At 41.3% G+C, this 15,771-nt stretch overlaps 1 protein-coding gene across 6 annotated transcripts in view; it reads left to right on the top strand.

Moving 5' to 3' along the window:
* Window positions 1–2,502, top strand: part of SMIM3 (small integral membrane protein 3) — a 33,846-nt gene extending 31,344 nt beyond the window's left edge. For all 6 annotated transcript variants that reach the window (XM_008692502.2, XM_008692501.1, XM_008692500.2 and 3 more), the window contains one exon: window positions 1,125–2,502. In XM_008692502.2, the coding sequence (XP_008690724.1) occupies window positions 1,136–1,318 (183 nt within the window). In that variant the 5' untranslated portion in view covers window positions 1,125–1,135 and the 3' untranslated portion in view covers window positions 1,319–2,502. The remainder of the gene's footprint in view (window positions 1–1,124) is intronic.
* The last annotated feature ends 13,269 nt before the right edge of the window (window positions 2,503–15,771 follow it).

Raw genomic sequence — 15,771 nt, 5'->3', positions numbered from 1 at the left:
CTTTCAATTTGTGTGTACGTGGGTTTTTTTTGTTTGTTTGTTTTTTGTTTTTGTTTTTGTTTTCCAGACAGTTACTAATCTGTTAGGACATAAATGCTTACTGATTGTTTGAAGCTAATTACATAATAACTGGAACTGCTAGGTGTTTGTTTGGGCCCGCAGAGCTGTGAAAAAATTACTAAGACACTAAGGGTGCTGTGAGTTGAAAAAGTCTGGGAACAACTGATTTATATCTTATCCATCAGGACTCTTTTAGCTGTGAAGTGAGAGAAGCCAGACTGACTCTGGCTTAAAGGCAGGGAATTATTCCCTTCTGTGTCTGGGGTGTCCGGGGTTGCAGCTGGCGTCAGACTGCGTGGGGTTCAGGTCCTGAAGCCTCCCTTTCTCCTTCCGTCTCTAAGATGGGCTATCTACACGTGGGTGAGGCAGCCCTCCGCCTGTCCTTTCCAGACTCACATCCTTTTGGTGTAGCAGTCGCTAGCAGAAAGAATCATCTTTCCCAATAGCTTGTGCATAAAAGCCCTGGGAGGACTTTGGCTGCCCTGGCCTGGGTTGCTTGCCCAGCCCTGACTATGATTAGTGATGGCCAAGCCTAGAGCACACGTCCACCCCTAAACCACACGGAATAGGTAGGTTCTCCACAGAAAAGAGCAGGTTTTGTTGCTAGGACAATGGGAGAAGGGGCACAGGGCCAAAAACAATTAATTTTCCATTTTAACAGATGAGGGGCCAGACTGGTAGTGTGAGAGTTTAATAGTGAAACACGGAGGCTCTGGAGTCCCGCCCGTCTGGCTTCACTTCCTTGGGCCAATTAACTACATCTGTAAAGGCTTTACAGTCCTCATCTGTAAAACGGAAATAACTGAAGATAAAGTCCAAGAAATACAAAAGGCTGACAGTAATAGTCCCCACGTCACGGGGGTGGTGATCGAAGGGAGGGCTAAGTGAGTTAATACACAGAAAGTGCCTAGCACAGGGCCTGGCACAGAGGAAGCCCTCAGTAAGTGAGCCCATTATTCTTATTATTGGTCAGGTAACCTCAAGAGCACACAGGTGGTAAGTGACCCAAGCTGACTCCCGGAGAGGGTGCGAGATAGTGACTTCCTCTTTCCTGTCTGTCGCAGAGTGAAGCAGCATGGACGCCGTCAGCCAGGTCCCAATGGAAGCCGCGCTCCCCAAGCACATCCTGGATATCTGGGTCATTGTCCTTATCATCCTGGCCACCATTGTCATCATGACCTCCCTGTTGCTGTGCCCGGCCACTGCGGTCATTATCTATCGCATGCGGACTCATCCTGTCCTCAATGGGGCCGTCTGAGATCAGTCTTCTAAGAGGGCCAGGGGAGTGATGTGGACGGTGTCCCCTCCTCCAGCCTCGTCCTTCTTGGAAAAGCAGCAGGAGGGGCTTTGGAGTGTGGACTCTGGAGCTTGCCATGTGAGAGGAGACCGGGGTTCTTGTTTGGACTTTGCCGCCGGCCAGCTGCGTGAGATCAGGCAAGGGACCTCAGTCTGTGGGTTCCAGGTTCCTTCTCTTTTAAATGGGGATCGTGATCCCTGCCCTTCCTACCTCATAGGGTTGCAAGAACCAATGACTTGGCAGAGGTTAAAGCTGTTCGTGATTGTGAGCAGGAAGGCCACCACAGATACACAGGTGTTATTGCTAAATGCTGAGAAGTTTCGAAGAACCAAAGCGCCCACCTGATTGCTGACGATGGCCTTCACGGTGGTGAGGAAGATGCTGGGGGCAGAGCAGCCTTCGCCGGTGCTCCCCAGGTCAGACCAAGCAAAGGCACCATGTCCTCATTCCACGGCCGGCAGCACTTTGGCTCAGTCATTTTCTTTGTGGTGCCACTCCCTCAAGTTATGTAATTTGGAGGGAACAGAGCGGGGCAGGGGGAGGGAGATGGGAGGAACTTCCCAGGACCTTCTCTGTGCCAGGATGTCTACCGCTATAACAATCTAGGGGAGGCCCTGCCATTTCTTGGCCATGCCAAGGGACCTGGGGTGATGGGCTTCTTTCTGCACTGGGGTCTCCTTGCTTTGACACTCAAGCAATGTTGGAAAACACAGGGTGGCCGAGTGGCCTGGGCAGCTTTCAGGATCTCCAGCCCCGACCCACTTGTGTGCCCCACACCCGAGGAGCTCTGTCCCCCCACCCCAGCACCCGCTGTAACCAGCTCCATGGTGTAAGGTGAATGATCTTCATTCCCCCCCACCAGCACTGCAGCCAGTCTAAGCTACAGATTTGAAGAGGTGTTCCCAGGACTCTTGGAACTAACTCAAAACAATAATGGTTATTTTAGATGTTATGATCTATATTTATAGAGAGAGATTTCTGGACCACTCAAGCTCCTTGACCAAAATCAGGAACATCTTGGGATATATTAAATTATGTAAGAAGATAGCACAGATATCACGATATTGTGTGGAAGTGATGCTTTTACTTTGGTCTGAATTCGTTGATGTATACGACCAATTTCCAATAAAGTGCTAGAATGAGCACGTCTGATGTCTTTCTTTAGAGAGCACTTTTACTAAGCTCAGGAATTCGGGTAAAAGGATCCCACTGAATTTATGGGCCTTAGGGACAGTTTGAATGTAAGAACTGAAAGGGAAAGAGTTCCAGCTTCGGCAAGTGGGTAGTTGTGCAGTTTACATAGACATAGGATGCAGAGGGAAGAACGATAAATTTCGTATCAGACCTGTTGAGTTCGAGGCGCTTGTGATACTCAGGTGGACGCTTTCAGGATGCAACTGGAATCCTGAAATCCTTTCTTTGGGAAAGATTTTATGGCTGGAGGGGATTATCTGCATCCGGTAGGTTTGCCACACAAGTGGACAGGACCACCCAGGAAGAGTACTCAGACTGCAGCAATGAGGTGCCAAATGCAGAACTTGGCAGACCACATAGGAGTGGAAGGGGGATGGGCTGGGGGAGACAAAGCGAGGAGATGGAAAAGGTCATGTGCTAAGAGGTGATGTGAGGGGGATGCGATCATATTGTGCGAGTTAAGGAATGAGTTGGAGGAGAGGAAGTAGAGACAGAATGGACAAGTCTTTCCAGGAATAGGACTGTAGACTAGAGGTAAGGGAGGAGGGCTTGGGAAGAATGATCAAGGGGGATAGACATATGGGATAAGATTCTGATCGGTTTGCTCAGCATCTATCCCAACTTGGGCCTTTCTTTTCTTTTCCCCTAATATGCCTTCCTGGGTGACAGAGGCTCGAAAGTGAAAACTGACAATGAACAGGAACACTACATTTCCCTACCGAAACTATAGCCAGAGATTCAGACGTGATTCAGGTTTTGCTAATTAGATGTACATCTGTGAGGCTTCCGTGTGGGACCTGGTTAGGCTGGGACAGGACCTCAGGGTGCGAAGCCTCCACGGTCCCATGGTCGGTCCATAGCTATGGGCATAAGACAGAGCCAAGAATTCTGCGTTTTTAACACAGTGCCCTGTCGTTTGAGAAGCATAGTACTGAAGTATCAGGGAACTTTGTTTCACTGGGACAGCTGTCCTGAACTTAAACCTCCTAATTGCTTGCTGGAGGGAAAACTTGGAACATTTGTAGTGGATAAGCATAGGATCAGTCTTGTGCACTTCAAGCCTACGAGAAGCAGCACACTGGGAGCTGCTGGATGTGGGGCGTAGGCTGCGTGTGCACCCCCTAGCCCTTCCCAGTCTGATTCCGGGTGTGTAAAGGGGAAGGTATCCAGATTAAGTGAGAAAATCATTCTATGATTTTAGGATGGAGTGTAAATAAAAGACTTTTAGGCAGTCCACCAGATGGCGATACAGCTCTTCTTTTTCAAGCAGAGTAGTTGGCTCACAGAAGTTTCCAGCCAATCCTATCCCGTTCCTAGTAGCTCAACATTTTGTTTTTCGGTTCTGGTTTCAGTGACTCTGAAGGTGACTTAGGATCATCCACTCCAACCTCTCCTAAGATAAAGGAATCCCCTCTCGAATGAGAGGGTTGCCACGTGTGGCCTGCTCAGTATTTCCCAGGCTTGTTCGAGATCACCTACGACAGGTTCACCCAGCGGCAATTTATTTATAAATGTGGCTCCCAGGGACCTGCTTCACACTTACTGAGAATCCCGGGAAAAGGTCTTGCGTATCTGTTTTGCAAAAACAAGCTCCCTGGGTGATCAGTGAGCAGGTTAAACGTGGAGAACCACATGCTGGTGGAAAGGAATCCATTTCTTGTCGAAACCACTCCGTGATAGCTGTTGTATTGAAATTCTTCCTTCAGTGAGAGAGAAGTCAGGCCGTGGGATGCTGGCTCTGCCTCTTGGGGCCACCCTGAAAAGATCAACTTCCTTTTCCTTGGGATAACTTCTGAGCATTTTTTAAAAAGATTCATTTATTTATTTTAGAAGGAATGGGGCTGGGAGGGGCAGAGAGAGAGGGAGAGAAAGAATGTCAAGCAGACTCCTGCTGAGCGCAGAACCCGTTGTGGGGCTCAATCTCACAACTCTGAGACAGTGACCTGAGCTGAAATCAAGAGTCCATCGCGTAACCAACTGAGCCACCGGGGTGCCCACTTCTGAGCATTCTGAGTGAAGATTGCTGTCGTGACTTACCTCAGCCCGCCATTTTGCCTGGGTGGGGAATTCACACTTTGCATTACCTGGTGGCTCTCACCCTCCGTCCCTCCTCTGCTAGGAGAGTCAGGGCCTGAAGAATCCTGGCTTCAGTATGCACTGGTTTTCTGACTGTGGGCAAGTTAACAAACTCTTTGAGTTTTAATTTCCTCATCTGTGAAGTAGGCATAGAAGTAACTCTAGCTACCTCACAGTTTTGTTCTGAGGATTAAATGTGGTCAGAGCTGCAAGGTGAGGGGGTAAAATACGGCAACTGCTCAGTACATGGGATCTGTTACTGATGAGTCCCATTTTCTTCATCTGTACAATGGTGATGACAGTTACTTCTGAGTGTGGAGAGGATTCAATGAGATAAATGAGATCAAAAAGTAAACAATTTGGCCAGTGCCTGACTCATGGGAGTCTCTCAATAATGGTAACTATAAGATGGCCAATAATGCAAAAATACCAAAGGCCTAATGGGGCTGGATCCTTAGATGGCCAGTTAAAGTAGTGAGATTGGCCGAAAACTTCCCTGCTGACATCCTGTAGGACTGCCACTAAATTCATGGAGGGCCTCAAACAAGTGTAAAAGTCGTATCTCTTCTATATTAATCTCCCTTTAGAATTTTTTTTTTAATTTTTATTTATTTATTTGAGAGACAGAGAGAGCACAGAGGGAGAGGGAGAAGCAGACTCCCCGCTGAGCAGAGAACCTGATGCAGGGCTTGATCCCAGGACCCCGAGATCATGACCTGAGCCGAAGGCAGACGCTTGGTTGAGCCACCCAGGTGCCCCTAGAAATTATTTCATAACGTAGTCACCATTATTTAAGAAAACACAAAGTTTTCCACTTTATATTTTAATCCTTCACAGAAGTTGCTTTCTACACTTTTAAGTAAAAAAAATTTAAAAACCTTTCAGTAAGATAAAACTTTAATCAGGCCTTACATGATTCTTGCTAAAGAGAGAATGAAAAGAGGATTGTGATGTGAAATGATGATAATAATAAAATTTCAAAATCCTTAATTCCCAAAGTCAAAGCAACTTCTAAATTGTCCAGATCACACAAAGAATTTAATTGAGGTGTACGAGAGGCTCTTCAATTCCATAGAGATTTACATGCTAGAAAAAAGTTTTTGGGGATGCCTGAGTGGCTCAGTCAGTTAAGCATCTGCCTTTGGCTCAGGTCATGATCCCGGGGTCCTGGGATGGAGCCCCATGTCGGGCTCCCTGCTCAGTGGAGAGCCTGCTTCTCCTTCTCCCTCTGTCCCCCCCACCGCTCATGAGCTCTCTCTCTCTCTCTCGCTCGCTCACTATCTCAAATAAATAAAGTCTTTTTTTGAAAAAAGTTTGTGTTGGCAGGTTCTAGTAACATTGTTAAAATCCAAAAAGTTTTCATGTGCATTTAAATTTGGACAGCTAATTACACAGTGAATTGTTTATATGGACAAACTTCCGGTCAAGCAGACTGAATTCCATGTGGCGCCACCACCATGTTCTGTTGAAAACAGCTGTCTCATCGTCTCACTGCCCTCATTTGTAAAAGAGGAGATCATGTTTTTCTCTGTGGTGCCACTGAGATTAAGCAAGACACTGTATCTAAAATATTTACACAGACCCAGGCTTGCAGTAAGTACTCAGTGCTTCCATGTCACCTAAACGTGGAGGAGGACCGTTAGCTCTGTCTTTTATATACAGATACGGGTGGGGCAAGTCTGCTGGATTGATTTCACCCAAACAACCGAGGAAACATTCCCAGGGCACCTGCAGGAGAGGGACAAGAGTGAAAGACACCAGCAGGGTGTTCGCGAATTCAGTTCTGACACTCTCCACCCAGACAGAGAGCGTCAGACCCCACAGGTAAAGGGTTCAGTCCCACAGAACTGCTCTCCACTTCACAAGCCAGTTGCAAGCCCAGGTTGTTAACCTGTGCTTCTGACCTATGGCTACAAATTGGAGGCTCCAACAACCGCTCTCCTACTCAGGGGACCAATGTCAAGTCCAGGTTGTTAGCTGTACTTCTGACTGGCCATAAATTAGAGGTTCTCACAACCTCCTCCTTGGGTTCCATTAATTTGCTAGAGCAGCTCATGGAACTCAGAAAAACCCGTTTACTCTCTAAGTTACTGATTTATTACAAGGGATACTGAAGGATACGAATGAATCAATAGCCAGACGGAGACATACATAGGCTGAGGGCCTGAAGAAAGGAGCTTCTATCCTTGTGGAGGTTGGGGCCTGGCACTGTGGCACATGGAAATTCTCTGAACCCCCCTCCTTTTAGGTTTTTATGAAGGCTTCATTACGTAGGCATAGTTGATTAAATCATTGGCCATTGGTGATCGATTCAACCTCCAGCCTTTCTCCCCTCCCTGGAAATTGGGGGTGGGGACTGAAGGTTCCACTCCTGTATTTATGGTTGGTTTCCCTGTCCAGCCACGGGGCAACCAGCTCTATGCTTACATGCCTCCCACAAGTCACCTCACTAACGTAAATCGAGTTGTGGTAGAAAGGAGCTTGCGATGAATAACAAGACCCCCATTTCACCTTTATGGCTCTGAAGCAATTTCAGGAACTGAAGCCAAGAGACGAAATATGACAAAAGATGCTCCTATTGCTCTTATCACTCAGGAAATTCCCAGGAGCTGTAAGCTGGGAACTGTGGACAATAAACAAATATATATGAGACATGTATTTTGGTTGTCTGAATGGCCAAATATATATATTTCTTATAAGTCACAATATCACAACAGCTAAACAGTCTAAGGAGAAATTAGGAAATAACATAAACTAATTCAAATAACTATTATCCTCATATTCTATTTATATATTTTTCTTAAAATTATTTTACTTTAATGATCAAGTTTTCCCTCTCACATTTGTGTCTCAGTGACATTAACAAAAAACCCCCAAATTATAATATGACTGTACAATAAAAGTTTAGCAGTGGTTGGAACTCAGGTGTTAATGAAATGAAACACAGACAAACGCAGAGAGAAAAAAACACATAGTTTTCACCAAAAAATGGTTTTCATATCAACAACAAATTTCATAACCACGATATGAAGACTATATTCATTATGAACTTCTGAGTTGCTATCAGTGACATTAGAATTTCCCTTACTGGAGTTCTATATCCTTCTATTTGCCTTTACTCAAGATTTGTACTTCAGGAAATATTTAAAATTTTGTTGTTATTTTGTTAGGAAAAAAATATGAATGTTCCTGTCCCACTGTACATAGCAAATGTTTGTGTTGTGTGTGATAAATAATTGATATTTACTCTAAAAATGAAGATATTTTGTGTTCTAGAAATTGAACAGCAATTGGCCAAAGAATGATTTGTGGACTGTCTGGACATCAGGCTGGTAGATCACTCTTATTTTTCTTTTTTCCTATTTAGTACTAAATTATTTTAAATTTATGGGAAGCTAAGGTAAATGAACCATAACTTCTCATTTTGTCACGAGGAACCTGACACTTACAAGTGACTATTATTCTCAATGTACTGATTTGAATGGTGACCCCGAAAAGATAAGCCCACTTCCTAATTCCTGGAACCTGTGAATGTGCATTTATTTGAGGAAAAGGTCTTCATTGATGTCATTAAGTTAGGGACTTTGAGATGAGAAAAGATCATCTTGGATTATCTGGGGGGCGGGGTGCATAACACTGAGTTCCAAGGACCCTGGGATCATGACCTGAGGCAAAGGCAGACCTTAACTGACTGAGCCACCCAGGCGCCCCCTGAATTGAATTTTTAAAATGGAATAGTAATTAACTAGATGGAGACAAGAGGGAGGGGCATTCTAGGCAAAAGCAGCAGCAAGTCTGAAGGCACTGATGTATCCTATATCATGGAGTGCTTGAACAAAAAGTTCTTACTACCTTCAGGCTGAGTTGGAAAAAAGCACATGAAACCGTGTGAGCAGTAAGGACAGAAAGTTGGGTAGCATCCATAGTACCGAGTACTCCATTTTCTAAGTCACAGAGCTCTGGTTTTAGTCTTTAAATCAGAGACCATTTATTTATTTATTTTTTTAAAGATTTTATTTATTTATTTGACAGAGATAGAGACAGCCAGCGAGAGAGGGAACAGAAGCAGGAGGAGTGGGAGAGGAAGAAGCAGGCTCATAGCAGAGGAGCCGGATGTGGGGCTCGATCCCATAACGCCAGGATCACGCCCTGAGCCGAAGGCAGACGCTTAACCGCTGTGCCACCCAGGCGCCCCAGAGACCATTTATTAAGTGACATCTGAGCTCGGTGAAATTTAGGCAGCTGCTCGTCTGTCCAGCATTGTCAGGCCACCCAGGTTGTCAAGAGGTGCTTAAATCTGGGAGGTAAATAAACTATAATTTTTAAATATTGGTAAAAAATTAAGGTAATATATCAATTATTAAGAGATCCAAACCAAACTTTATTTCTGTGAGGCGGTAGGGGCCATTGAAAAGCTTACATTTTTAGAGAATTACCTGGGGTGCAGCATGGAAGGTACAGTTATTGGGTGGCCAGCGTGGCTGGAGGTCAGTCAGTGAGGCAAGTATGCTGTCATCCTGGAAGGAGATCGGGGCCAGTGGGAATGGGGAGGTGGAGACAGTGTATGACTGGAAATAACTTGTTGGTTTATTGCCCTGGGCTGGAGAAAGAAGAGGACATGGAGAATAAATCCTAAGATTCTGGATTATTTAGTTAGTTGGGTAAAGGTATGATACACTGAGATGAGGAATAAAAGCAGAGTTTGGTGGAAAATGAGTTCAGTTGTAGAAATTCTGAATCTCTGGTGGCTTTCACGAATCTGATCAGAGATGTCCAGGGTGTACTGAAGATTTATATGTGGATCTTATTAAAGAGATCTAGACTAAGAATAATATAATATGTTATATTTTGTATATTTTAAAAATTTCTACAGGAACTACATATACTTAAGTGTTTGTTACATGAAAAGAAAAGAGAGCCTAGGCCAGAGCTATGTAAAACCTGACTTTTTTGGAACATGTAGAGTTCCAGAAGCATTACATGAAAAAAAAAATGACTAAAAATGATAGACGAAAATCAAGTGAGAGCTGATACACAAAATCCAATGATGGATTGATCTTTAAGGAGGTATAAATGTCAAATATCTAATACAGATTAAGTAATATATAAAGACAATACCCATTGGTTTTGACACTACTAAGATACTTGGTGAATGTAGAATATTTTTAAATATTCCAATTAAGAATGTAAAAGGGTTTTAGGAGATGTGGAATTCTCTAAATCCATAGAACAATGTGAAAATTGCATCTTAAGGAAAAAGGAAATTATCCTAAAGGATATATGGTCTACAAAAACAATAAATTGGTAAATACATAGAAATATCTAACCGAAAGCTCTGTGTATAACAGTGGTAGTAACATCTAAGTACAAAAGACTAAATCTACAGAATGGAAAGGGAAGGGGAAAATGCTGAGTAATGGTTTTAAATTAAATATCTTAAGAATGCATGCCAAGATTTCAAGGGTAACCAATCAAAATTATAGTGTATAAATTACAAATCAGAAAGAGAGAGAAGTAGAGTAAGAGAATAAACTAATACAATAAAGAAATGTACTCACAGCAATAAATGTAAAATGGTTAAATGGTAAAACCTCACATATTTAAAAGATACCAAAAGGCCAGTGTATTAAAATTAATTAGTAAGACATGAATGGTCAGATTGGATTTTTAAAACCTTGAACTTTACGCTATTTACCATAATGGCACCCAAAACATACAGACATAGCCTGAAAGTAGAAGGACGGAAAAATATGTGTCACCAAAAAACTAGCCTAAACCAAAAAACTGGTATGACTATATTATATTGTGAAAAAGAGTTTAAGATGAAACACATCATCAGGCAGAGGAGGGTAAGTATATAATGACAAAAAATTCAATTCCTTTAGAAGATACAGCACGTCTAAACATATATGTACCTAATAAGATAGCTCTACAGTTGATGATGAGCAAAATAATAGAATCACAGAGAGAAGTGGAAATGGGATATTTAAGCATGTCTTCCAATTACTGACAAGCCAAAAAGACTGGAACTACACAAACTTATCTTGGTCTAATTAGACGTATAGACATACCTTGTACCTAGCATAAAGAAAGGCTATATGGCACATCCACAAAAATTGCTTCTGTACTAAGTCATAAACTTGTCTTCACAAATGTCAAGAGCAGGCACAATTACAGATCATGCTTGTTGGCCACAACACAATTAGAAGTTAGTAACAAAAAAGATGGATAAAATCTCTAATGTGTTTGCAAATTAAATGCACGTTTATAAATAACCCATGGATCACAGAAAACGTCATATCAATTAAAATACTAATAAATTAATGATAGTGAATAAACCATGTACCAAAAATTTTTGGTTTTGTATATTTTGATTTATTCTTATAGGTTCTTATATTAGGAATGGAGACTGCAGGATAACAGTGAGTCCAGATAAAGAAGGTAAGAAACATGCAACAAAATTATGCCAGATAAAATGGGGGAAGGCACTAACTATGAGTAGAATGGTTAAATTAGAAAACAAAGGTAAAATGGAAAGAACCAAGAGAGTCAAAAGATGGTTCTTGGAAAAGAGAATTAAAATAAGCACGTAACTACCGATCTAGTATAGATTAAAACATAATAAGGGAATATCACGAAATGATTTATATTGATCATTTGACAGATGAAATCAATGTTTCCAGGAAAATACAACCCACTAAAATATATCAAAAATAAATAATCTAAATAATCCCATAAAAATTAATGCAATTGCAAAAATAGTTACTATTTTCCCTTACAGGAATCACCAAGTAAAGAGAGTTTCAAAGGCAATTCTCCAACAGCTCCAGCGCTCCTGAAAATCTCTGAACATTGAAAGAGAGGGAACTACATTCCAATTCTGTGCAGCTAATTTAACTTGATAACAAAGTCAGATGAAGACAAGAAAGACACATTAGAACATTTTTTTTACCCGTGAATGTGCATAAAAGAATTTAAAACAAAATATTGGCACAATGAATCCAGCAGTCATTAGATTATTTTTTTCATTGGAAAATTTATAAAAGTTTCTCATCACATTAACCAATTAAAGAAGAATAAAATGCACGAACATCTCAATAAATATAGAAAAAGTGTTTGGTAAATTCAGCATCCATTCTAATTAAACAAGAAACCAAAAAAATACCTTGTAATCATTGGAAATGGAAGACAACCTCCTTAACCTTCTAATGATACCTACAGAAAACTTACGAATCAACATTATTCAAAATAAGGGAATGACGAAAGCTTTTATTATGAGAGAAATATAAGGGAAAGTATTTGTACTATTATTTTTCTATTTGACATTTATATTAGAAGTCAAAATCTGTTCTACTGGAGAAGTAAAGGCAAAGATCAGGACAATCAGAAATGCAACTGCCATTATATAGGGATAATATAATGGTCTGCATATGAAACACAAGATAATTTTCATAAAAATTGTTAGAAATATGAACTAATCAGATACTTTTTAAAAAAGATTTTCTTTATTTATTTTAGAGAGAGCACTCACGCAGAAGCAGGGGAGGGGGAGAGAGGGAGGGAGAGGGACAAGCAGACTCCACGCTGAGTGGGGAGCCCTTTGCCAGCTCGATCTCGCCACCCTGAGATCATGACCTGAGCCGAAACCAAGAGTTGAACACTCAACCGACTGAGTCATCCGGGCGCCCCTTATCCAGCTACTTTTTTAAAATCTTTTTTGTTAACCATTCAGAAAAAGCATATAGCAAATGCACAGTGTAATTAACCAAAGTAAGAATACTCATGTAGATACAAATCAAAACGCAGATCAATGTCAGCATCCCAGGATCCCCCTCTCAGCTTCACTCTTTTCTGAAGACCATCAGATTTAACAAGAGTGTGGGTGATTATATAGATGAAGAAACATCCCTGACGCAATATATGAGATTCTGAACTGTTTCTAATATTGAAGCACCGAGAAAGGTGGAGCAGTTCATCCTGAAAGAATCATTAGGTCAAGAATTCATCATTGATCATGGGGTGATAGAGGGGATAGTGATTTATAAGAAAAAGGTCAGAATTGATATAAATTGCCATAGCAAGAAGAGTGAGAGAGAACACCAATACTTCCCAGCCTCTTTGGCTAAACCTGCACACCGTCCGGATGAATAAAATTACTTCATTTCAAAGGAAGCCATTTGCATGAAAAGAAAATAAGGGGTTTAAGAAATTTGGTCAATATTTTGGAATATGTAGCACCTTAGAAAACATAAGACCAATCTAAGCGGGCATTAGAGATTATGTTTGTATGCATGCCAAGAAGTTAACTCTTTACCATTTGTTATAAACATCGCAATATACATATTAACTTTTTTTTTAGGTTTTAGTTTTTTTAGGAATGTCTACACCCAACTTTCGGCTTGAATTTACAACCCTGAGATCAAGAGTTGCATGCGCCACTGACTGAGCCAGTGAGGCGCCCCGGCACTAACTTTTATATCACTAAATCATTCCTTGTGATGCAATTGAGCATTTATTAACGGCGCAATATTTAGATTTTTAGACGCTCCCATACATGTACCCAACATTTGGATGCTTTGTCTTAGGTTCCTTTTTTACCATCCACATTTACTACCTGTATTTTATTCTTGGTTCTGAAAAGGTAACTTTTTTCTCCATCAGCTTTATTGAGATACAATTGACATATAACGATGTGTAAGTTTAGGGGCACAATGTGATGATTTAATGCATGTATATAATGAGATATAATTACCACAATAAGGTTAGGTAACCCTTCCTTTTACCTCACATAATTACCATTTTGTTGTTGTGGTGGTGGTGAGAACATTTAAGATCTACTCTCGCCGCAACTTTCAAGTATACAACACGCTATTGTTAGCTATAGTCACCGTGCTGTACATTAGATCCCCAGAACTTATTCCTCTTATGACTGGAAGTGGGTACCCTTTGATCAAAGCCTCCTCATCTCTTGTACTCCCAAGTCCTTGGCAGTCACCAATCTACTCTTTGTTTCTAGGAGTTTGGCTTTTTTAGACTCCACATATAAGTGACAGCATATTTTTCTTTCTCTGACTTATTTCACTTAGCATAATCCTCTCAAAGTCCATCTTTATTGTTGAAAATGGCAGGATTGTCTTTTTTTTTAATGACTGAATAATAGTCCATTGTATCTGTGTGTGTGCACATGTGTATATAATCACATTTCTTTTTTCCATAGAAGAGCAATTTTATTAATAAAGAAATGATAAATCACAATATTCTAAAGCAACAGACCACAAATACTGAAATGCATGAATTACTATACAAAATAACACTTCCATGTTTCTTTAAGTATAGACTGTATCGATAAAATTGTTGTCTAATTCCTTTCCTTCATTATATTTAACATGATCCTCTGACTAATCACATTTTCTTTATCCATTCATATATTGATGAACACTTAGGTCGTTTCCATGTCTCAGTTGTTGTGAATAATGTTGCCTGAATACGAGGTTGCAGATATCTCTGCAAGAGAGTGATTTCATTTTCTTCAGATAAATACCCAGAAGTGGGATGGCTGGTAGTTCTATTTTTTATTTTTTCTTAATTTCAAAAAATATTTTTAAAAGTTGTTCAGTAACCTTCATCCTGTCTTCCACAGCGGCTGCACTCATTCGCATTCCCACCAACAGTGTGTGAGGGTTCCCTTTGTCTCCCCGCCAGCACTTGTTAGTTCTCGTCCTTTTGACGACAGCCATTCCGCCAGGTGTGAGGTGGTAGCTCAGTGTGGTTCTGATTTGCATTTCCCTGATGATGAGTGATGGAGAGCAACCTTTCATGGGTCTGTTGGCCATTTGCATATTTTCTTTGGAAAAATGTCTACTCAGTTCCTCTGCCCATTTTTAAATCAGATTATCTGTGCTTTTTTTAACCTTTGAGTTCTAGGAGTTCCTTATATATTTTGGAAATTAAGCCTTATCAGATATATGGCTTAAAATATTGCCCCATTCCAAAGGTTGCCTTTTCACTTTGTTGATTGTGGTAACTTTTTTCCTTATGTATTGCATACATTTTCACATTTTTTCTATTCCAATCTTTTCCCCCTCATCTGAATCAATATTCAGATCCTTCCTCAACACTACTTTCCAATTTCTGTTCAGACTCTTGTCTCTGAATGTTCTCAGAGCTGTGGTCCTGGATTCAGAAAAACTGCTCCAGAGGGGGAGTCCTTCTGCTGCTTTGACTGTGTCCCATGTCCACTGGGGAGTTTTGCAATGAGACAAGTAAGATTCTAGAGAAATCTGATCCTTTGGCCACCAATATAATAGAATTACAGTGGGTGAAGAGTCGTCTTTAGTTTATTGGTTCAACTCTTCCTGGCATATAGAACAGCTCAGGGGAGAGAGTGACAACCTGGGATATTGAACTTGAGAAATGTAAGATACATGATATGAGAAGATAGAATTAAGTTTTACTCTTTGGCATCGTCTATACCAGAACAATCTTAAAATGTGGGGAAGTTCTTGGGGCGCCTGGGTGGCTTGGTCAGTTGAGCATCCGACTCTATGTTGGCTCAGGTCATGATCTCAGGGTCGTGAGAGCGAGCCCCGCAGGGCTCCGCACTGGGCACCTAGCCTGCTTAAGATTCTCTGTCTCCCTCTCCTTCTGCCCCTCCCCCCAGTCGTGGGCGCCTGCTCTCTCTCTCAAATAAATAAATAAATCTTTTTTAAAAAGGTGGGGAAGTTGTCCTGTTTCCCAACTCCCAATGAGTAGACAGCAGTAATATGCTACCAAATCAGTTCATTAATCTTTTGTTGAGGACTAACTTTATAAAGGATTAGGCATCTCTCTCATGACAATTACCCTACAAATCATTAGAGATTGAAGGACCTTAAATGGAATGGAAGATCTAAGTATGGATTTAGATAGGGAACTGGGGAGAGAATGTAGGACAACAACTCCCTGAAAATGGAAGGCAGTCTCAGATAATTATGATGTAGAAAAAGTACATAACACCAAAAATTGTAGCCTGGGGACACCAAAGACCATCTTCTTTGGGCTCAACTTTTTGGCGAGACAAATTCTCCTGGTGGCTTTGGGCTCGACCTAAAGTGTATCTAGTTGGGGGTGGGACGAGAGGAGAAGAAGTAAACTTGGGGGATTAT

Source organism: Ursus maritimus, unplaced genomic scaffold, assembly GCF_017311325.1.
Source record: "Ursus maritimus isolate PB19 unplaced genomic scaffold, ASM1731132v1 scaffold_15, whole genome shotgun sequence".
NCBI classification, from domain to species: domain Eukaryota; kingdom Metazoa; phylum Chordata; class Mammalia; order Carnivora; family Ursidae; genus Ursus; species Ursus maritimus.
This window is presented reverse-complemented; position numbering and strand designations above follow the sequence as displayed.